This window comes from Delphinapterus leucas, chromosome 1 (genome assembly GCF_059928025.1).
Source record: "Delphinapterus leucas isolate spDelLeu-1000000601 "Yukka" chromosome 1, BTC_Dleu_Yukka2, whole genome shotgun sequence".
In the NCBI taxonomy this organism is placed as follows: domain Eukaryota; kingdom Metazoa; phylum Chordata; class Mammalia; order Artiodactyla; family Monodontidae; genus Delphinapterus; species Delphinapterus leucas.
The window spans coordinates 27831588-27855142 of NC_143129.1; the positions used below are offsets into that span (position 1 = coordinate 27831588).

Sequence of the window (23555 nt, forward strand, 5' to 3'; positions counted from 1 at the left end):
CGAGCTTCAAAAATTGCTCCTTGGGGGTATCTTGTATTTCTTCCAGGCAAAGAGCCAAGAAGCTGTAACATAGAAGTTAGTTTGATGCATCTCTCTTACCCTTTCCTTCTTAGGCACCTTCCTCTATTTAAAAAAAGAAAAACAGTCACTTAACTCTGACTTTATCCTTAACTTCCAGTGCCTCTAAATGTTCTGCTCAAGCTTTGAAAGCAATGAAGCTGTTGGAGAACTTAAATCCTTAGAACTGAGAGATAAACAAGCTACTTCAGGAAGCTCAAAGGTGGTGGAGGACTGTTGACCAAAATGTTTTATCTTCTCATTCTTCTTTTTTTAAAAAATTGAAATTTTCACAATATTGTGTTAGTTTCAGATGTACAGCATAGTGATTCAATTATTTTTTTCAGATTATATTCCATTATAGGTTATTACAAGGTCTGGAATATACAAGTATTCTTAGTAACCAAAATAGAAACCTGTGTAGTTGAGAGCATCTGGCTGTCAGTTTACATACCATCAGGCACGTATGTTGGTGAGGCTGAGCAGATCAGAAAGGTGCCTTGTTTATAACGAAAGACAGGAGCTCTTTACTTCTGAAACATTAACCGTGGTTAAAAACAAAACCACCTTTCTTGTATTGCTTGTCTGTAATCAAAGGCAGGAAAGGGGGTAACTCTAGTTTTTTGTTTGGATTTTTTAGGGGCCCTTCTACAAATTATGAAAAGAGGGAAAAAGCACTGACTTTAAAAGCTGTGGTTAAGATGCTGAAGATTAATTTTCTGTGCTTTTAACTGATTGGAGAGTTGCAGAGACCCTTAGAGATCATTTGGTCTAACTTCATCTTAGACATCTGGAGTCCTCCTGGCTAGTCCAGTGTTCTCTCCCTTATCACTTCTCGTCCCTGTCCATCTGTGAAGGTAGTACCCTGGGCCCAGCCAGTGCAGACTACCATGGCAGGCTCCTGGATGCAGAATATTTTTATCTGTGTATTCTGTCATTTTCCTTTGACCTTTTCCTTCCATCCCTTCAGTGGTTAGCAGGTGCGCTTGCTAATCACTGGACTCAGCTGAGAGAGCCGAGGAAGAAAGATCTAAGGTGCAGCTTGGTTCATCAAAGCCTGACAGCCACCTTTTCATGCCACACAGATGACAATGGAATAATAATCGAAATCTGCTTCCTCTCATCTGAGCTTACTTTGAATTTGGGGGATAAGAAAGCTCCCCATGGAACTTTTTCTTCTGTGGCACTTAACCACTTTCTATCTGGTGTTACGGTTATTTGTATGCAGTTAATCTCTCCTACTAGACTGTACACTCCTGGAGGGCAGAGTATCCTCTTATTCATATTTGTATCATTTTCCTATTGCTCCTGGCACCTAACGCAGTCCATGCCTTGCACACGGAAACAATAAATGATTGTTGAATGGATACATAAATCTGATTGTGTTGTTCTATTGCTCTTTCAGCATGAAGTCTGACTAATGTCCTTTACATCAGGGAAGTAAGAAGCAATGGAGCAACATAATCAAAGTCTACCATCTGTTTTCAAGGCAGTCACATTATGGAATGTTCTAAGACATGCTAGGTTAGGAAAGGAAACCGCTGTATTTGGTGTACTGGAGGCTTGTGAAGTCAGTTTTACTCACAAGTAATATTTTGTCAGAAGTAATTGTGATGAAAAGTATTATGTACTAGGTATAATTAATTACCCCCCGCATGTAAGTAAAATTGTTCTAATACATGGAAACAGGCAGCAAGATAGAGAAGGGAAGTCTTGAAATTCTGTGCCTGTTATCTAGATTGCTGCCACCTGAATTTGTGTACTTTAAAGCCAAAAATACTATTTTGCAATGTAGTGTAACAAAGATTGAAATATTTTTGGTGTAGTGAAACTACAGTTAATAAGGCTGTTCAAAGAATGGGCTGTTCTATCTGAGCATTTGTCAGTGAAGCCTTTTGGTTTTAAGCCATGCTTACCGTGAAAATTGTACAAGGTAGTAGTCAAATTGTTCTGCTCTAAATATAATCTAAGGACTGAGGGTCATTCAGAGCCTTAGGGTTGGCATTGTGAACCACAGTAATCACAGTAATAATCACTGTCAGGACATAGATGTTAAAGGGATTGATCACTAAGAGCTCAAGTTGCTCTTTAGAATAAATTCCTTGATAAAAGCTGTTTTTGTTTTCAGTGGCTTCCCTCTGAGGCTGGGTGAGGAGTGGGTGGTGGGTGAGTGGTCAGAATCAGCTAGCTGGGAGCTCAGAGGTTTGACCGTGGCTTCCCCTGCTGTGTATTTGGTTTGCTACATCCGTTATGGAACAGTCTTGGTGTCACCTGTATTAGTTCCCATTCGACATTAGCGCATAGTCAGAATGTGAGTCAGTCGAACAAATACTGAAATTGCTGTTCTCCAGTGGAGCACCTTGTGTGTAGATGTTGAGAGGACTAGTAGAGGTGCGGAGTTATACACTGCTATACCATCACTCTCCAGCCATCTCTCTGATTCCCGGTTCCCTTCTAAGCACCCGGTGCGTTGTCAGAATCCCCACTTTGTTATTTGTCCAGGGGACTTGGTTCATCTTCAATCTGCTATTCTAAGTACCATATATTCTTTGGGCAAGAGGCTGGCACTTGAACAAGGAAGGAGCTTGAATCCTCCGTCTGGTTTCACAGCTCAATTCGTTCAAATTGATAATCTCTGAAGGAGAGGATGGAAGTGGAATCAAGTTGTAGAGCCTGATCTTATCACTTTATCTGATCAGCAGCCTATTTCACAGGTTGGATGCAAAGCAGGCGAGGGTTGAACTTGACAGCTCAATTAAAAAGCAACAAGTTTGGCTGCCACTGCATCTACTGTATCAGGGTGACCTGCAGGGCAAGGCTAGCTTCTGGTGTAGCTGTGTATAAAGATACTAACTTTTTGGAAGACAATAACAGGACTAATCCGTGTCAGTTGGTAATCTATTTTACCAGTTACAATAATCAAACTTACGGGCATTCTTGTTTTATCTATAACCTACTACCTTCCCTCCCCCACACTATTTTGAAGCCAATACCAGACATCAGTACATATGTAGTATTTCTACGCATATCTCTGTAAGATAAGGGTTCTTAAAACACGCACACAGTCCCAGCATCATACATAAATTGGTAATTACTTAGTACTAAATATACAATGGGTGCTCCAATTTCCCCCATTGGCTCAAGGTTTACAGTCGTTTTGTTCACATTGGGATTCAGCAAAGATCTGTACATTTCATTTGGTTAATGTCCTTAAGTCTCTTAATCTACTAAATTCCCTATTATTTTCCTTGCAATTTGTTGAAGAAACTGTTTCACTGGACATAGCAATCATTTGTTGTGTAGAACCTCCAGTATTCTGGCTTTTGCTGACTGCCATAAACTCTTAAAAAAAAAGTCGTTTGTGATTTTACTATGTGCATTCTCACCCATCACAATGCTGTCTGGTAAGAAGATACTGTTAGCTTCTTTCATAGATGAGGGAACTCTGACAGATAAGTAATTTGTCTAAAGTGACACACCAAGTGATAGGATTTATATTTAAATCCAAACCCACTACTTTATAAAACAATTTAAAGACATTCAAATTTATTGTGGAGGTTTTCTTCTATGAAACTTCATGAGTCTGTTTTATTGATTGCTTTAATTGTATGGAGAAAAATCTGTATAAGTTCAAGTGTCATTTTCTTCTATGAACTACACAGTTAACTAGAATCAGTAAAGAAGTGTGCCCTTAAATGTTTTACCTATCTTTGACAAGTTTTTAACAGTCAATTTTTAATCTAGGGTGTAAGTGGCCATCTACAGACCAAGGGAGGTTTGTGTGCAGTGGCTAATAGCATAAGCTCAGGGGCACCTGGCTTAGAATCCCAGCTCCTTCATACCAGTTAATTTATTTAAGCCTACTTTCCCTCATTTGTAAAATGGAAATTAGAGTATTTGCCCCATGAAGGTACCTTGAGAATTAAATGAGAATGGAATGAGTGGCTCATCCATAGTGACTGGCCTAAAAAGCAAGCACCCAGTATATTAGCCCAAAGGAATACCTGTTCTGGACTCGTGTTACTCAACGACCAAATAGTGTGTGCGTTGTGGTTAGTCCCTCTCATTACCATTCTTGCTCCTGCTTTTCATTCTTGGTCTCATTGCTGAAGTAATAATATAGCATAGTCCCACGGTTTTCAAAACCCACCAGTAAAAGTGGATCAGTGTCAGCTGACAACATACAATTACCTGACGTGTTAACAAATCTGACTTGTGAAAAAAAAAAAAAATTTGACTTGTGATCTGGAAGGTGGCTTCGAAATCTAAAAGTTAAAAAAGCCTTCAGTTGAGTCTCACATGCCCTTGGATTTAGGAGTTAAAAGCACAGGCTCTGGAATCAAACAGGGGTTTGAATCCCAGTACTACCATCTATTAACTGTATTTCAGTCTCCTTAAGCCTGAGTTTATCATTGAAAAAAAGTGAGCAATACTTGCTTACAGAGATAGAAGTTTAAATAATGTATCTAAAGCGCCTGGTACCCAATAAGCACTCCAGTTATTTATACAAACACTAGGAGAAAGCATAGAAAGAGAAAGGAAATTAAAACCAAACCAGTTGAATAGTATCAGTTCTTTGTGGACAAGAACACAAAATGTTACTGAAAAGTTTTTTTCATGCAAACCCATTAACAGGGGAGAAAGAAAAAATCTTACTGAAAAGTTTTTTCATGCAAATCCATTAACGGGAAAGAGCCCATTTACACATAGTGTGAAAGAACTTTTAGAACAAGTTTTTCATTGATGATAAAATCAAGACCCCTTTTCTGAATTCATAGGCCACAAACTGGTATTTTTCCATTTGGGAATGAGGGAAAAGTTATTCAATATTTGGAAACTATTTGGTATACAACTCCCAATTCAATGTGTAGCTGCATTTTAAAATTATATTCAAAATGAGGAAAAAGCCACACAGAACTTAAATGAAGAACACTAGCACATTCATTTATTTGAATTCTAGATATGGCCTATCACCATGGCTAATTATGTCTTGAATAAGATGTTAAAAGTCTTAAATTGTGTATGAGGGACTCCAGTTGCATCAATTTAATACAGTGACCAAAGAAGCCACTAATCCTCACATCAGAAAAGGAAATGAAAACTTGCTGAAAATTTGTTCTTGTTCTTCCCTGTTTCCAGCATTAGCTTATACATTACATGCCGATTTAACATTTTGTTAATTACGTGATTGTACTGTTTCCTATACAGCAAGCCCGTGTTACGCACGCTCATCAGGTTTGAGGGAGGAGAGCCCACTGCCACAAAACCAATGGCAGACACCTAAGATTCTTGGAAGTAGTGATAGGATGATGGGGTCATTTTGTTTGTTGAATGTTCTTTAACAGTTTTAAGTTTTTCTGGGAAAAATTTCAAGTAGAAGTCATGAAATGATGTAACTGAAGACCATCAACTTTTCTTTTGCTTAAAGGAAAGGGAATTGAATTGTGTTTTTAAAATACAACTCTCTTAAGATTTATTAAGGTTGGGAAATTTTCTTTACCTGGTGCTGGGATCTGGCATGAAACTTTAAGCTAAGTCTGCAAAGTATAGCTGGTATTTAAAGACTTCAAGTAGAAAAAACTTCTCTCTTGCCTGTTGATCAGAGGAAGTGGCAAACCGTACCTTTAAGGTGGTGAGCAGTAGTGTGGAAGCATTACCTCTCTCTGCCTCATCAGTGGATCTGCTATCCTAAGCTGAGTCTCCACTGATTGCCTGCCAAGTACTAATCTTTCACATTTGCACTTCCTTTTACTGTGCAGACCACCACTCTTAGTAGTAAAAATCATAAAGCCTACTTCCGTAATAATTCACCCTGATGGGCAATTGGTTTTCTTTTCTTTTCATAAATACAAATGTACTATATAGGTTTGTATACACTGAATGCTTTCTCCAAGGATATCTTTAAATAACTATATATTTGTTATGAAATAAATTTTAATTTCAAACTGGAAATATATTTTCTCCCCTTGTCAGCATATCCACTGCCTAAACGCATAATTTCAGACGCAGTAATATTTTTGAACATGTGGCATATGATTCCTTTAAAAATGCAAATGTTCCTGAGAGTTTTCTAAATTAATCCATGATTACACACAACAGCTTTTAAAAAAAACAGGTATCTCAACTGGCAAAGCAGTGCTCCGTTAGACACCACTAAAAAACTCCAGGTAAATCTATGGATGTCAAATTCAGCAAATCAGTTGTTTTAGGTAAAAATAGTACTAGTTAGACACTCAGGCTAATGGCTATTAGGAGATTTAACACAGCAACAATTACTTAATTATTCATTCTGTTTATTGGATTGAAAGGGAATACAAACGATTGGTTAAGTGCTATGCACTGACATGGAAAAGGTGTATTAAAAAAAAAATCCCAGGAAAGCAAATCAAAGTTAATGTAGATTCAATTGAACAAAAATTTAAAGACATTTAATATACTACACATTTATAAAATAAAAGTTAACAAAGGGTGTTTTGTAAATAATTAGTAGAACAAGTGAAAATAAATATATCAGAGACCTGAAGTTTCTTATGCTTTAATGAAATAATAAAGCAAAGAAATTTAAACTACTAAATATAATCTGAGAGGCAGTTAAAAAAAAAAAACCCCAATATTTAAGAACACAATCCTTTGAAACATTTAATCAGTCCATAGCAAATAGTTATTATATATCAAAAGCTCTAAGTTTTAACTAGTTCCACCACAATGCCATGTAAATCTTGACAATTTAGAAATCTTGAGATCAACACAAGTTCTTTTCTTGATCTCTACAGCTTGGTTTGTAAGTACATACATGCTTTTGTGGATCTATTCCCCTCGCCACACACACACATTTTCAAGGAGCCAATAACATTTTTTTCCATCTGTGCCTAAAAATGTTCCGATTCAGTTTTTAGCACATTGACCCTGATGATGAAAATGTTTTAAGTTAAAGATGGGGACACAATTTCAGTCTTATAAAAATATACCAGTATTAACCAAACCTTCAATTCAGAGAGGGCACTTCACATGTGCACGAGACTTTTAGTGAAACTGACAAGAACCCAGAACAGCTGTTTCCAGGACTTTTTATGAATTAAGTAATCTCTCTCTTTCACACAGACACACAACACACACACGCACACATTTTTATTCTCTTAGTTTCATTAAATCCAGGCTATCTGGATTAAGTAGATAAGGGATGGGTTTTTATAGTTTTTGTTTTTGCAACTATAGGGCAGCTACTATAACAATAGCTTAACAACACTGAAAATTTTCGATTAAGTTCACCCTGTTTTTAGAAAGTGTCTAAGTATAAATGCAGATTCACCTCTTCTTTTAAAGTTAGCGGTTTAAATTAAATCCGATATGGTCTTTGAAATGGAAGTAATATTTTGGAGAACAACCCCAAAAGAGAAGTTGCTAAAATCTAAATGAGAAATTAAAACGAAATAAAGATATTTATACACTTCAGAGATGGGACAAAAAGGATATTAAGAAAAATGTCTTCTTTCCTCCCCATTCAAAAGTAGCCATTCTTCTGCTGTGAAAGAAACTGACATGGATATTTCCCTTTCAAGAGATGTACGTTATATTTACCACTGTGAGCAGAGGTGATAGGGTCAGTTCTTGTGTGCAGGAACCAACATCCTAAAAAAGAAAATTTCAAGATGGGGAGGGGTGGGGGAAAAAAGGGTTTTCTATTAATGTCATGAAATGCCACTCCAGAGGGAGAACACTCCTAATAATAAAAATTACCATACTACTACTAGTGTGATTTCAAATTAAGAAAATACTGATAAAAACTGATTTTTTTCCTTTCAATTACCAAGTTATTTTAATTACTTAAGTTTATTTTTAAAGTTAGGTAATCCCTTTCGGTTCTCCCACCCACTGAAATGGGTCAATGTGTAGGGGCATTTGCAAAAAGAATTTCCTCTGTTTAAACTACTTACCTGGTTAAATGTAACATTTACCTGGCCAATAAGAGCAAAAGAAATGTAGCTAGCTAGAATGAACACTAATAACATACAAAAACCCAAACTGAAGCTTTGTCATCCCTCCCAGCTAATTCCCCAACTCTAATTCACCACCCACACGCCGGTCTTAGGAATCCCCAAATCCAACACTGTACTACTAATAACCAGTTATTTGGAGGAAAAAGACATTTAATTTCATACGTGCTCTAGCCCTTAATCAATGAATAGTAACAACAAAAAAACATTTTTAAGCACATGGAAATGAGCCTACTAACCTGATTTTTGGAGCCAAAATTCTCCACTCTATTTTGATCTATGTGCAAAAAGTATTGGTACTTTTCAGTTTATACATTTGTTAGTATCTTGCAGCTGGCTGGGTAGTATTCTCACTCTGTATGCTCTCACCTCAAGCCTATATAGAGACTACAGCACTGTCGGAAGTTTTCAGTTAAGAGCTATGAGTTAGACCATCCTGCTGTCAGGTTCTTTGTACCATAAAATCCTAGGTATCTTCATTTATTTTACCTTTCTAGCACAGTCGCTGCATGGCACATGCATGGAGTAGACGTTTACAGCAAATTGGCACAGTAAAGTACCAGTATATATAGGAAGCTGCCAGTTAAGACAGACTTGGAACACAAACTCACCTAGCTGCTACAGAAACCTTTGCATAGTTGTTACTCCGTTTTAATGGAGTTATGTTCTTGTAAAATGTGCCTCACTTTTACTCCACTTTTTTAAAGTGTTTTTAACTGTACTTCAGAAGCACTCTGAAAACTCAGATCTAGGGGTGGCTGGGTGAAGTATAGTAGACTTGAGCGCCAAATTGCCCCTGAACGGGCACAAATCTCCGTGAATGTTACACATGTACCATAGCACACTGTAACCAAATTTGTAAACAGCTGTGGAGTTTCTATGCCCACATTTTGTTAGTGATGTTACCATAGAGATTGGGGTGTATTAATGGCTTCAGGGTATACATGAATCACTTAAAATATGAATGGATTTAACTGTACTGAGGTAAAGAGAAGTTGCCACTTAATTACATACAGTTACCAATGAAGATTTTATTCAAGCTTAAAGTAAAAAGTAATTTTAGTTACGAAAAATGAAGTACCAGATAAACTGTAACATAGTTATTTTAACTTAGAAGTATCAAAACAGGAATTCTTGATTCTCTAAGCGGTGGCCTCTGCAAAATGGAGCTTAAAGAAATCTTTTACATTACCAATTTGATAAAATAATCTGCTGACCACGATCTATCATTTTCTCTTACTATGAGCTTCTGGGAGAATCTGAGCTGTTTTAAGGCCAATTGTGTTTTTCTTTCTTCTCCCCTTCCCTGACTTTACCCATTTCTCCCTGCTACCTTCCCCTACCCACCCATCCCCCGATGGAAGAACTCCTAACATCCAAGCCTTTCTCTTCTTTGTGGATCCTGAAGGAGTCTACTCACGGTAATCATATATTATAGACTTGGCTGGGCCGAAAGGGAACAGTGTAAGACTTTTTCTTCACCAGAATCTTATTTTGGGGGTATTCCCACTCCTCTTCCCCACGTAACAGCTATGGTCACCATATTTATATCCTCTACTAAAGAGGGGAGGGAATTTCCAAGGAGACTAAGTATGTTGTACTCAGCTGTTACGGGGTTTAAAAGCACAACGTGAACATCAGGCTTTTGGCTTATTTTAAACGTGAAATTCTCAAAATTAAAAGTGCTTTTCCATGAAGGAAACCCTTCCTTAAACTAAAAGGGGAGGGGAGAGGGAGACTATCCACAGCACCAGTTTAGAATGAGGTTCAGTATGGCAATATCTGAAAATCTGAGAAGAAATATCCTTTAAATTTACGTATCCCTATATGTCAAAATATTAAGGGCAATTAGACAAATGACTCCTAGGTTTTATACCCAGTTTAAGTATGTCTGTAACCTGCTGAATTCTTCTAACAAGCTCCGTTATACTATGAATTTCCAAAGTGGTTATATCTGCTGACTTCTACTCTCTTGCTAGATCACACCAAAATGATTCCCCAAGTTGAGAACAACTTGGAACAAGCTTTGTTGAAAACCTAAACTGACTACTGATCTCTCATGTTGGTATAAATTTAAAATTCTCGTTATGAATCTTGAATTTCTTGAAGATCAGGTACTGATGTTCCTTCAGGAATAAAACAAAAGGGGGAAAATCTTCAAAGCGCTACTCTGAACTTCCTGTGTGATGTCCTTCCAAGCACTGTTTCTGACCATGTCTCATGTGGTATTCCAGAAGAGCATCAGTTTATACTGCGTATCTAAGTCATAGAGGAAACTCTTTTTAAGCTGGTTTAGATTCCAAATGTATACAAATGAAGTCACTTTAATCCTATAAATACTTCTTAATTTATTTTTAAAAAATTGTGCTGTTAACCCTTTTACGGGGCAACAAGCCATGTGAAAAGTACAAAACTTTTTGTCAAATGTAATATTGAGAGTGCTTTTGACATAGTTCACTGGTTTATCATCTGGATCAGTATATACTGCGCAACGGGCAAGGCTAGAATCCATGAACCAAGCTGCAAAGATCTCAAGCTAAATAAGGCGGAAAGATTTGGAGAAACAAAAGAAGGGAATTCTTTCCTATCCAATGTATACTCTTCAGACTAATGCACTCTTTCTATCAAGCCTTCTAAACTGTTAAATAAAGTTTTCCAAACAAGCATTTAAACTTCATTACACAGAAGAGCAACAAGAATGGATCCTGCCCGACAAAAGGCAGGAGGGAAAAAATTATATATACTGAGTTCAATGGGTAAGCCTGAATGTAGCACAGTTCTTCACAACCGATGGGGGGATAATTCAACATGGTGTCCAACAACGTTCTAACGACGTGCTTCATCTCAACTGGTTACTATGAAGCAAGGTGTAAATGTTTGGCCCCAGTCGGGCTTCAGAAATGGTTCTTTTTTCATGACGAGCATGTCTGTCCAGCTATCAATCATGTTTGTTTGCACCAAATCCCAAGCCATTAAAATACGACTAATTTTAAGTTAAACAGAAGTCGTCTGCTCCAAATTCGCCATCAACTATCCATGCTACTGCATTCCTCTGAATGAAGACAAGATGAAATGTGTATTGGGGGAAAAGAGGAAGAAGAGGGGAGGGGGAGAAAAAAGTTACCAGTTAGAAAGTTTTAAAATCAGCATCATGCCATTACAAAATATCGTAACATTAGAAAACAATCACATCGAGGCAAATTCTTGATACTTTAATCATTATCGTTAAAACGGTCACATCTTAGGCTATATATTACAGTCTAAACTCAGGATTATTTTGAATATTGGAGAACCCAAGAGAATAATCATATTGGAATCTCATACTTTAAAAATGAACCTTGAAATACTTATGCAGAATAGAAAAATCTTCATGGTAGTTTACAACAGAAGAGAATAAAGAAGATCTGGCAGTCCAAGGTAAACTGTGCATCATAACTATGTATTTAATTCTCCTTTCAGTGGCTCAGTTTGAAATTCTGCAATATCACCCTACTCTTCTGTGTGTGTGGGGGAAGGGTAATGTGTCAACAGCTCTACCGATACCAATTCACACACTCTACAATGCACCCATTTAAAGTGGACAATTCAGTAGGTGTTAGTATACTCACAGGATTGTACAACCATCATGACAATCAATTTTAGAATATTTTCATCACCATTAGCAGTCGTAAGCAAACCGTCACCCCCCCAATCCTAAGCAACTACTAGTCTACTTTCTCTATGGATTAGCCTATTCCGGACCATTTCATATACATGGAACCACCGTAGGTGCTCTTTTGTGTCTGGCTTCTTTCACTTAGCATATTGTTTTCAAAGTTCATCCATGTTGTAGCATGCATTAGTACTTGATCCTATTCTATCTAGTACTCTTCTATTAGTACTTGATCCCATTCTATCTATAGTCCTCAAAAAAAAAAAAATGCAGTATGGAACTTTACTGTTATAATAAAAGGTCAGCAATTCTCTTTTTTGAAATTGAGTTAAGTGAAATATTTTTACTTCAATGACTTATAGTATCTCAGGATATCATGATTTTTGAATGTCATTTCCTTAGCTTCTCATCTATATTTTTCCAAAACATCTATTCCAAACAGGTATTAATTAGAAAAACAAGTTTTCAAGTGTGGGAAAAAGAACCCAGAAGATGCCTGCATAAAAGGCATTACCCAAATTTCTAGTTATACAGAAGCTGTTTTCCTATTTTAGGTATAAATGAAATTTTAGGGCTATACCTATGTTGCAAAGCACAACTGAAAATTGCTGAATTAGACCCAGTGCTTACAACTGGGCCAAGTTTGGCTCACCCACAATAATGAGTATCCACAATAGCTAAGTTACCAAATAGCAGTGTAACTTTTGTTTCACAGTAGTAGAAGCATAAACACACCCTTAAAGGTATGTCTAAAATAAATCCACTTACAAGGTAAATTTGTTACTATATACCTAATGTTTTCCTACTTCTTCAAATCAAATGTTTATTTGAAGAAATAACTTCCAAAATGACTAATAAAATTAGAAAAGCACATATAATCTCAGTTATAGATCTCTAAAACATCTAAGAGAGTGGGGCTTGAAACCTAAAAAAGGACAACGAACAACAGGAGATCAACAAGATTTTTAGTTTTAGCTGATTTCACAGAGGAATGTTAGAATGTCATGTAGTGATGTACAAATACAAAAAGGTCCTTGAAGGTTCTGAATAACTGAACAGTAATTCTCAAGCTTTTTGACCTGTGTGCTCTTCGTGCTTTTTACTCTCATCTTTGGCTGTACATCCTCACCGACCAGTGAGATCTGGTCAAGTCTTTTACAGTTTGAACCACAAAGACAAAAGCACAGAAAATATGCTTTTAAACCACACATGCTACCCTGACAACCCTCCTCCTCTAAGAATAACTTAACTGAACAAAAAAATCTGTTTATCTGCTTCTAGGTAAATTACTTCTTTCTAAGCAAACTAAATATTTTTGCTCTCGTTATCTCCTCTCTCTAGTACCAATATCTTGCTCAATTAAGCTTATGGCCTTAACTGTTAAGCTTTTTGGCTTTGGGCTTTCTTCAAGTATCTGGAAGTAGTGGAAAAAACCTTTCAGACCTAGATTTGAAGACCTGGCAGCTCTCAACAAGTTAACTAGCCTTGCCATGCTTCAGTTTTTACATCCACAGAAATGAGGATAAAAACACTTCTTCTACTTGTCTTAACAGGGCTATGAAGATGTTACGCAAGACAGTGTATATAAAGGGCCTAGCAGGCTGCCTGGCACATAGGTACATGATAAATGTTAGTTCCCTTCTTTTTCTCTATTGGTATTAACAGATATTTATTTTTAAGGGTAAAACCATAATCAAGATCATTCTAAAGTTGTTCAAATTTCATATACTAGCTAGTTTTCATGGGTATGAAAGTATAAAATACTTCTCGCTTGATGAAGCAAGATTTTCAATAAAATTTTGAAAGTGGCGATACTAACTGGATGTAAATGAGGTGGCACATTTCAGCTTATTCTCCCCAGTGTCACCGATAAAACAAACAAACAAACAAAATACTGCTGTGTCTTAGATTAGTTAAACTTCTGCGGAGATATAGTGTACAACCTCTAAATGAGGGAAAAAAACTGATTGTATCCTACACTTTAAATAAAGTACCGCTTAAAAATGCTACAACTTTATGATAAGCAGGGCAACGTTTCATCTGGAGAAAACACAGGGAAACTGTATGATAGTTACCTTCAATATTCTGGTGGTCTATAAAAGGCGCTGGTCCCCATATTCTAACGGTGCCGTCATCTGAGGCGCTGGCCATCATAGATGGGATCTGTGGGTTCCAGCTCACACAGTTTACGGTGCGTGTGTGCCCTGTCAGCTCCGCGATTGGCAGTTCACTACGTTTGTGCCAGATGTAAACCTTGTGATCTGAATAAACAGTAATTCAGAGAAAAGTCAAGGAGTTGTTACATATTAACAAAACCAACTGATTTTAAATTTACTGCTCATTACACACAGAACGTATAACTTATTAGAACTTGAAAGGACAACAAAAACAATGTGAATAATTTAACAAACTACCTTTTGAAAAAAGCCATTTTAATAAAATACACATTTTTTTCCCTGTTACTGATGACTGACTAGCTTGCAAGTCACCACAAAATCTATCTGTAATATCCTGTAATACATAATATATAATCACAGTCAAGATCTTTGAATATAAACAAATCTAGGATAGAGACAGATTCTATGGAAATGAGAGGTGATAGAAAAGCAATGTATCCAAATTCAAATATAGCAATTATGATAGCTAAGTATTGAGTGTTTATAATGTACTAAGTGTATTATTATTATTATTTTTAAATTATTATTATTTTTTGTGGTACGCGGGCCTCTCACTGTTGTGGCCTCTCCCGTTGCGGAGCGCAGGCTCTGGACGTGCAGGCTCAGGGGCCATGGCTCACGGGCCCAGCCGCTCCATGGCATGTGGAATCTTCCCGGACCGGGGCACGAACCCGTGTCCCCTGCATCGGCAGGCGGACTCTCAACCACTGCGCCACCAGGGAAGCCCTTAAGTATATTATTTAATCTTCACCATCATCATGAGGTGGGCACTATGCTTATCCCTTTTATGGATGGCGACTGAAGAAGCAATCTGCTCATGGTTAACAGCCGGTAAATGGTGAAACTGGGGTTGAAATCCAGGAGGCCCTGCTCAAGAGTTTACTTGTGAGGCTAGACAGCATAATAATATGACTTTGTAGTAGTCTATTTGTAATCTCATGAAGTGACCATAAAAAACAAAAACCCTGACAACTTTGTGATAAAATAATCTTCAAAAACAAACAAAGCAAAACAAAACAACGGACTAGTACAGAGTAGAAGTTCACAGTACGGGCTATAGAGTCAGACTACCCAGTCCACACGCTCCCTGTATCACGGACCAGCCGTGTAACTTTGGGCACATTACCCACTCTTTGCAACTCCTCTGTAAACGGGGATCTGTACTTACCTCATCATGTTATGAGGATAAAGTAAGTCTGTACATGAAAAAGTGTTTTGAACAGAGTCTAGCACGTAGTAAACACCATGTACTACCACAAAGAGTTAACGAAATAGAAGTGATGGCTTTTCAGCAGAAGGCAGAATCCCAGGGTAAATCAGAAAAGTGTCCTATCTGAAGATCTGTCAATCAACTATGTGATCAATGTGGGAACTTTCAGTGGATGTGCTGCCAACTGAGGAAACTTCAGAGTGGTGAAAAGGTAATAAACTTGTGGTTAAAAAAAAAAAACGATGCCCTGGTTTCAACTTACAAAGATAAAAAGTTGGAACTGTTTCTGAACATTTTTTTGAGTATGTGAAGCAAAAGCTAAAAGGCACTCACTGAAGTACTGAATTTATCTTTCCTAGAGGGTACTTATTCTTCAATCATTTCTGAAAATAATTTTCTTTCAATAAAATAAAATTAGCAAAAGGAGAAAAAAAAAAAAGCCCAGACTAGCTATGTTTCCCCTTGGACAGAGCAAGTCCACAAAGAAAGATTACAGGCTTGAAAAGTGTGAATGCAACTGAAATCTGCCTACATTTGGATTTGTGAACACATACCTGAGGAGGATATTTGCTGAACAGTCAGCAAAAATTAAGATTTGATGTAGTCAAGGTCAGAATGACAGGCTTTATGATCAAGCTCTGCTTACTGTACCAGTTTAGGGAATCCAGTGCCTATGCAGAGGTAAAAAATAAGTTTTTCTATATATTTCCAGCACAGTGAAAAGGCTGGAGTAATGGCATAACTTTTAGGGGGAAAGGCTTCCTAATTGCTCTATTTTATACTGACATTCATATATTTGGGGATTTGGAAGGTTCTTGGAATATATTTCTGACAAATGACAAATGGATTACTGTGGTCATCTCGGGAGATAATATAGTTGCTATATCCACTTGGTGTTGAAAACACTTTTGGAACCATTCTAAACCACCTGAATCATGAGAATGCTAATCTCTTTCCATCATAGTTATGTTTCATTTTATCCCTAAGCAGAATATAATGTGTGGCTTAATTACATTATTCATCAGGCTTAATTCTAAAGTTAGTTTGGTCTTAAAAAAAAAAAAAGATTGGGGCTTCCCTGGTGGCGCAGTGGTTGAGAGTCCGCCTGCCGATGCAGGGGATGGGGGTTCGTGCCCCGGTCTGGGAAGATCCCACATGCCGCGGAGCGGCTGGGCCTGTGAGCCATGGCCGCTGAGCCTGCGTGTCTGGAGCCTGTGCTCCACAACGGGAGAGGCCCGCGTACCGCAAAAAAAAAAAAAGATTGGCATCGCTAGGGATAATGGTAGCAACACATATTTTTAAAGCACTTCTAGGCTACATATTATTTTTAGAAAGAGCTATAGGGGATTGTGAGGCATAATTAAGAGGCAAAAAACCCCCCAGGAGCAGGATTAAATAGAGCAAGGGGGAAAGAGATCTTTGAGTAGGAAGAGCTAAAAAGCAGGTAGAAGGCTTATTAATATGTTTAGATCATATCAAATTAGAAGCCAATGGAGAACCTAGAAAAAAATAACATGATTAAACTAACAGATAAAAAAAGATTTTTTGACGGGAAAGAAGTGAACTCCCCATTGTTACCTAGCAAACCACTCTTCTCTTTTCTCAATCTTATCTGACTGATTTTTGGGGGGGAAAAGAAAGAATAGATAAATTCATATGCTTCATGTTAAAATCTAAATCCCTAAATGTCTCTTTGTCTTAATCCTTAAATATCTTATACACAAAGGAAAAACTCATGTGTCATTTTGTGATCCTCTTAGCTACTGAGATCGGTTTTTTGTCAAGAAATGGGTAACAGAAACATCTTACACAGTAATTGAACATTACCAGGTGTTTACCAACATAATCCAGTTCCTTGGTCTACCTTGGAAAACGAGATTCAGTTTTTAAAAAAATGACTTAAATAATTTGCTGCTATAGTACTAGAACAGTATAGTGGGTACTCAAGAAAATGTGTTGAATGAAAATTTTCAATAATTTGTCATTATTTATGTTTCATCACCTTAAAAAGTACACCAACTTTTAATACTGCCTCACTTATTTGTGCTTGCATATTTTAAACAATTTCTATTTTAAATCAGACTGACTAGTTTAGGCACATGCCTGCCTGAAATACCGATGTTATTAGACCAGAGAAGTTTATTCAAAAAGGTAGTAGACACAATTCTGTAATTTCAGCTTCTCTGAGACCATAAGAATCCTAAATTATTTTCTTTGGTCACTAAAGAAACACTGAAGATCTAACTATAGTCAATTTTGTCCAAGATCAGCTAAAACAATTAACCTTGATTTTTAAGATACTACTAACATCTGAAAACCATCAGTCTCATGAAAGAATAGTGGGGCTTCCCTGGTGGCGCAGTGGTTGAGAGTCCGCCTGCCGATGCAGGGGACACGGGTTCGTGCCCCGGTCCGGGAAGATCCCACATGCCGCAGAACGGCTGGGCCCGTGAGCCATGCCACGGAGCAACTAAGCCCGTGTGCCACAACTACTGAGCCCACACGCCTAGAGAGCCCATGCTCCTCAACAAGAGAAGCCAACACAACGAGAAGCCCACACCCCGCAATGAAGAGGAGTCCCCACTAGCTGCAACTACAGAAAGCCTGTGCGCAGCAACGAAGACCCAACGCCAAAACATAAATAAATAAATCTATTTAAAAAAAAGTCAACATACGAGAGAGTAAAGATTTAACTAAATCTTGATTTGACACATGCACTAAACACACCTCCACATAAGCCAAAATAGGCACTATTAATTTGTGACAATAGGAGGACTCAAATCATTCCAAGAAAAGGAAATTAACAGTGCACTGGATAAACAGCTCATACAATTTTTGATTTAACATCTTGAATTTGTTTGGAGACATGACTATGTTCACAAGTTGAGAGAATTATAGAACTTTCAGTCCATCAATATATGTGAACCAACAGAGACACAATTTACCTTCACTGCCACTAGCGATGAAGTCTTCATTATGGCCTCCAAAACATGAATGAATTGTATAAAACCCTTGTGTAACACCTTGATACTTTCTTACTAAAACTCTGTCTTGCAAGTCCCATAAATGAACTCCCTGTAAGCAAAAGAGAATTTAGGTATTTATTCTAACTCAACTCAAAAGAATTTTAAAAAGTTACCTGTGACTATCCCTTTGCCTGATGAACATTTTCATTTTCTATTGATGCGAAATGCCAACTGAAAAATTTCTAGTTGACTCTACAAACTTAAGGATCAAACACATTTGAAATTTAAGAATTCACAGAAATACCTGTTTATATATACTAAAAATCACAATAAACTTTAACTAAGCTAAGTTTTTCTGAGAATTATGCTAATAAACTCACCTGAGTTGCTACATTTAACAAAGCTAATCGGCCGTTCTTTGAAATAGTAAAAGACATAATGGGATGATCTTCTTGTACTCTGTAACCAAAAAATAATTTGTCAGAAGAAACATACTAAGAATCAACACATTCAAATTATCAAAATACAAAATGTTCTAGCTTAAGTATCACAAACTTTGTCTGTATTCACTATTATATACTATATTTCAATCAATAAAAAGAATCTGAGTTAATAATTACTAAGCACCACCTGACTATCCACCCAAATTACCAATCAAACCAAAACCAAAACCGTAATAAAAACTTTTTCTGAAGAAGTAAGTTCCACTACACTTCTATTTTAACATAAATCAGATAACTGTTGTTTAATGGATACAAAATATAGTTACATGTTCCTATCTGTAAGGTCCTCGAAGTTATATCCCCGAATTCGCTGGTGTGTATCTGATGCCAAAACAGTCTTCCCATCACTCAAGCACCAAAGGCATTGCACTCTCACCCCTTCCCAGGAGTCAAGGAGATTACCGTCTAAATCCTGAGGAGAAAATTACTATTAACTCCATTATTTAACAGCACTCAGAAAGCAAACAAAAACAAAAGAATCTCTTAGCATATCTTTTTGTAATGTTTGTCTTTTCCTGAGACTGATCTCAACCTAATTGTTCCATAAGTGTTTTTAATCATCAGAATTTGAATACAGGTCAAATTTCATTACAATACCTAAGGGAGAGGGGGAGAATCTTAGTAAATCTATCTTCCCTTCAATAACCTACCATGCATAGATAAGTACAATAAATACAAAGAAAGAAAGAATCCTTAAGTTTTAAGGTCTCACAACTTTTGGAAAAGAATTCAAACATTCCTTTAAAATTCACTATACTGGGACCTGTCCTGTAATATTCACAAGTTGTGATATGGAAAACAATTACTAAAACATTAATTATAACTTTACAGAACTTAGGAATCTGTTATGACATTTTTTAAAAAGTCACCAAATCTGTAACGTGCTGAGCAAAGCTCTTAGGTTATCTTATTGAACATTCAGAGCTCTGAGAGGCATTCCCATTCCCATTTTACGGGTTAGGGAACTACCAAAGTCCTGTATCATGAAGGTTTAAACAGTGTATGGGATGGCAAAGTCAGCAGAAACATATATGCGTCTTGAACACAGGGAATTAAGAACTAATGGCTTAAATGCTAAAATGTACAGCATGGTGACTATAGTTAATAATACTGTATTGCATATGTGAAAGTTGCTAAAAGTAAATCTTAAAAATCCTCATCATAACAAAAAAAAATTCTTGTAACTATGTATGGTGATGGATGTTAACTAGACTTATTGTGGTAATCATTTTGTAATACATACGAATACTGAATCTTTATGTTGTACACTTGAAACTAATATAATGTTATATGTCAATTAGATCAATCAATCAATGCAGTACAGTATTAGCCCATGGAGAGGAAGTCCAGAAATAAAATGCTAAATTAGTATATAACAATGGTATTGACCACTCGAAATAACTTTTTAAAAGAATTAGGGGCTTCCCTGGTGGCGCAGTAGTTGAGAATCTGCCTGCCTATGCAGGTTTCACGGGTTCGAGCCCTGGTCTGGGAAGATCCTACATGCCGCGGAGCAACTAGGCCCGTGAGCCACAACTACTGAGCCTGTACGTCTGGAGCCTGTGCTCCGCGACAAGAGAGGCCGTGACAGTGAGAGGCCCGCGCACCGCGATGAAGTGGCCCCCGCTCGCCGCAACTAGAGAAGCCCTCGCACAGAAATGAAGACCCAACACAGCCAAAAATAAAATAAAAAAAAAGAATTGGAAAATCACGGGTATATCAATAAAGAGTGTTGGGACAACTGGAAAAAAAACACAAAAAAAGAAAGAAATGGCTTACAACCATGCTGAGATAATATGACACTAGGTTCCACGAGTCTAGCAGCCAGTTTAGTGAAATTGATAATTTGTAGTGGCTACATAAAAGTCTTTATGATAAATGACCTACACTGAATGATTTGATGGGATTTATTATCTTATTTTAGTTTTAAAAATCTAGAAGGGCCTACTAGAACCATGCTAGGTAGTGATAGGAGATGTGGAATCTAGATACAGAGTAATGACACGGGATTTGTATCACAGTCTACCTTGTCATAAGACTTTTTACCTATTAATTTTTATTATCCCAACACTCCAAGATTAACAGGGCAGGTAATGATTAGAAGATACCTCAAATCAAGACCGCAAAGTTTTCTGGTAACACTCATCATCACTTTTATTCCTCAAATATTTAAAGACAGTCTCCTCATGAAATTCAGCTTTTTTTTTTGGATACAAAAAATTCCAAAGGGCTAAAAAACCCCAAAGAAATTAAATACTAAACCTTTTTGTCCCTATACATTAGGAACTTATTTATAAGAACAAAATGTTTAGTAGGACAATTTTTTTTAATGTTTTACTAAATTCAAAGCCTATATTTTGTATAAGCACTTGAAATGGTTTAAAAAAAAATCCACAGAAAGTTCTATTGGACAGTGCTTTTCTAGAAAGATGGCAAAGTAGGTCTTCATATAGTATATTTTATAAAAGATATCAAGTCAAATGAATTCTTTATTTTTACAAAACTAAGTTTGCTTTTAAATAAGCAAACATTTGAAAGAGGGCACTAAATACTCACACACTGATAGAACTGCCCACGCTGACCTCCAGTCACAAAGCGTTTCCCATCTGGATTCCAAGCCACACTTGTTAAACTGTCTTCATGAGACTGGCTCATTTTTGTCCTTAGCTCTCCCGTCTACAAGGAAATAAAACTGTGGATGAGATCTTCAAGATACTCTTCTAAAGGAAATGTACAAAGGAAAAAAAAAAAGATAGTAACTGGGATATCTGGTTAGTTTAATACTTCTAATTAGAGAAATAAACTGTTTAAATTGCCCTCATAGAAAGAGACTATAGCGCTCAGAAATTAAGGACTTGAAAGAAAACTCAGGAGTCAAACAAAGCCTGGCGTATGTGATCCAAAGAAGAGATATGAGATAAACTCCAATAGAACTCTTGTCTTAAATCAATTACATTCATAAATTAAAACATGTAATTTTTCCCAAGTAAGATAATGAAATGCCCAGTACCACATACCTATTCCTTCTGAGTTTCCACTTCTCCTTAGTTCATAGTTCTTTATAAATTTTATTCTAAGATTGCAGTTCATGCAATTAGCAACTCCTTAAGAACATGATTAATAGGCAGAAAAACTATGCCCTTAAACTAGGCCAAGACTGTAGGCAATCTAAATTATGTTAAACTTCAGTCAAGATGCTCAAAATGTAGTAGGGAAAATGGGAAGAGAAAAACAAAAATTATTTTTCTGATATATAACTTTATTTCAATTAAAAGTAACAGAAAAGAATGAAGAACTTTTGTACTCTTTAGCACAGTCATTTTAAAGCATTCCCAACTAAGCAAGACTATTTAGTTGATTACAACCCTCAGATATCCTCCTGTTATTTTTTCTAAGTTATCCAACTTAGAAGGTAGACACATACCATTTAATTTAGTCTTGATTCCATTTTGTTCATGGATTAGAAACAGGATCTGAGAGATAATAGCTGCCCTTGGTATAATAAAAAGTACATGGGCATAATTTTCCTGTGAGAAATGGGTAATCAAAAGTAAAAAAAAAAAAAAAAAAAACAAAAGTGCATGATCAGGAAATGGGGCCAAGTAATAAAAGCAAAGAGGGCACAAAAACCAGAATGTCTTCCTTACACTGAAAAAGAAAAAAAACAATTCGGCAATCTTAAATCCTTCTCCCATATTGTTAATTGCTCTCAAGTCACTATTTTTTTGGGTTGCTCGATATAAACAGGTAAAAAATAAAAGTTTAGAAACACAAATACACATGCAACAGCTAAATCCTCAGCATTTTCTATTCACAAATGTGTTAATACACTAAGTTCTGAAGGCAGAAATGGTCTTTTTCTCTGTTATGCTCAGGACCGTGAGTGTATGAGGCCATTACAGGTATGCCCTGCTTTTCAAAATTTCACTTTCCGCCAAGTGGCTTTCACAAAGACCTACATTAGTACCTGTTTTTGCTAACCAAAAGACATCTGAAGAGGATTTTTGCTTTTACAAAAAAAGTCCGTGAAAAGGGAAAGTAGTGTTCAATGTTTTGCAATGAGTTGTCACAGAGGCAGCACACCCTGAAGAGTGAGAGTGGCATCGCTAAGCTCCTTCCCAGGAACTGTGCTCAGCATCTCAGCATCAAGCTGCCATGGCTTTGAACTATGTGAGCATCTGTGCTTTATCTTGAATTCTTTTGTGCACCCATTAGTAAGATGTGTCCTAAGGTAACTGCTTCTTCACTTTACACCAGGGGTCCCCAACCCCCGGGCTGCGCACAAGTACCGGCCCCTGGCCTGTTAGGAACCGGGTCGCACAGCAGGAGGTGAGCGGCGGGTGAGCGAGGGAAGCTTCATCTGCCGCTCCCCATCGCTAGCGTTAGCGCCTGAACCATCCCCTTCCCCTACCCGCCACCCTCCCCCGCCCCGTCCGTGGAAAAACTGTCTTCCACGAAATCGGTCCCTGGTGCCAAAAAGGTTGGGGACCGCTGCTTTACGCCATTTCAGCTTATGAAACATTCCACAGGAATACTCTACTTTTCAGGTAGCAGGGGAAACCTGTAATTAGGAATCTACCTAAAAACACAAAGGAGCAATTTGAAACCTGACTTAAAAGAACCACTCTTTTAGAACAAGTCTATGTAACGTAGTTAAGCTAGAACATAGTTGAACTGTCCAGAAATTCAAAATTGACTCAAAGGAAGACTACACAGGCACTATAAATTGAGTCTCTATTATAGGATTATGACTATGTACCTCTCCTCCCTTTGAGGGGGGAAAAACAACTTTAATGGAAAAAAAAATTATCTTTTAGGTCAGATTCACTTCAAGCCTGTTTCATTGAGAAGCCATCCAATCTATTCTCTGCTTTGCCACCCCCCGAGCCCAATCAGAAATACAACACTGATTCAACACTGGTTTGATAAAAATGGCATAAAGACATTTTGGGAACAACTGAGGATTTTTTAATTATGAAATGAATATTAGACATGA

General features: G+C 37.1%; 1 protein-coding gene across 4 annotated transcripts in view; it reads right to left on the reverse strand.

Moving 5' to 3' along the window:
* Positions 1-10712: 10712 nt before the first annotated feature.
* Positions 10713-23555, reverse strand: part of WDR26 (WD repeat domain 26) — a 38705-nt gene continuing 25862 nt past the window's right edge. For 2 of the 4 annotated variants that reach the window (XM_022579307.3, XM_022579306.3), the window contains exons 9-14: positions 21116-21235; positions 18826-18971; positions 18437-18515; positions 18036-18165; positions 13779-13964; positions 10713-11103 (exon numbers count right to left, since the gene is read on the reverse strand). In XM_022579307.3, the coding sequence (XP_022435015.1) occupies positions 11078-11103; positions 13779-13964; positions 18036-18165; positions 18437-18515; positions 18826-18971; positions 21116-21235 (687 nt within the window). In that variant the 3' untranslated portion in view covers positions 10713-11077. Of the gene's footprint in view, positions 11104-13778; positions 13965-18035; positions 18166-18229; positions 18316-18436; positions 18516-18825; positions 18972-21115; positions 21236-23555 lie in introns of those variants that run through there. The other 2 variants (XM_089918222.1, XM_089918175.1) reach the window with 2 other exon arrangements.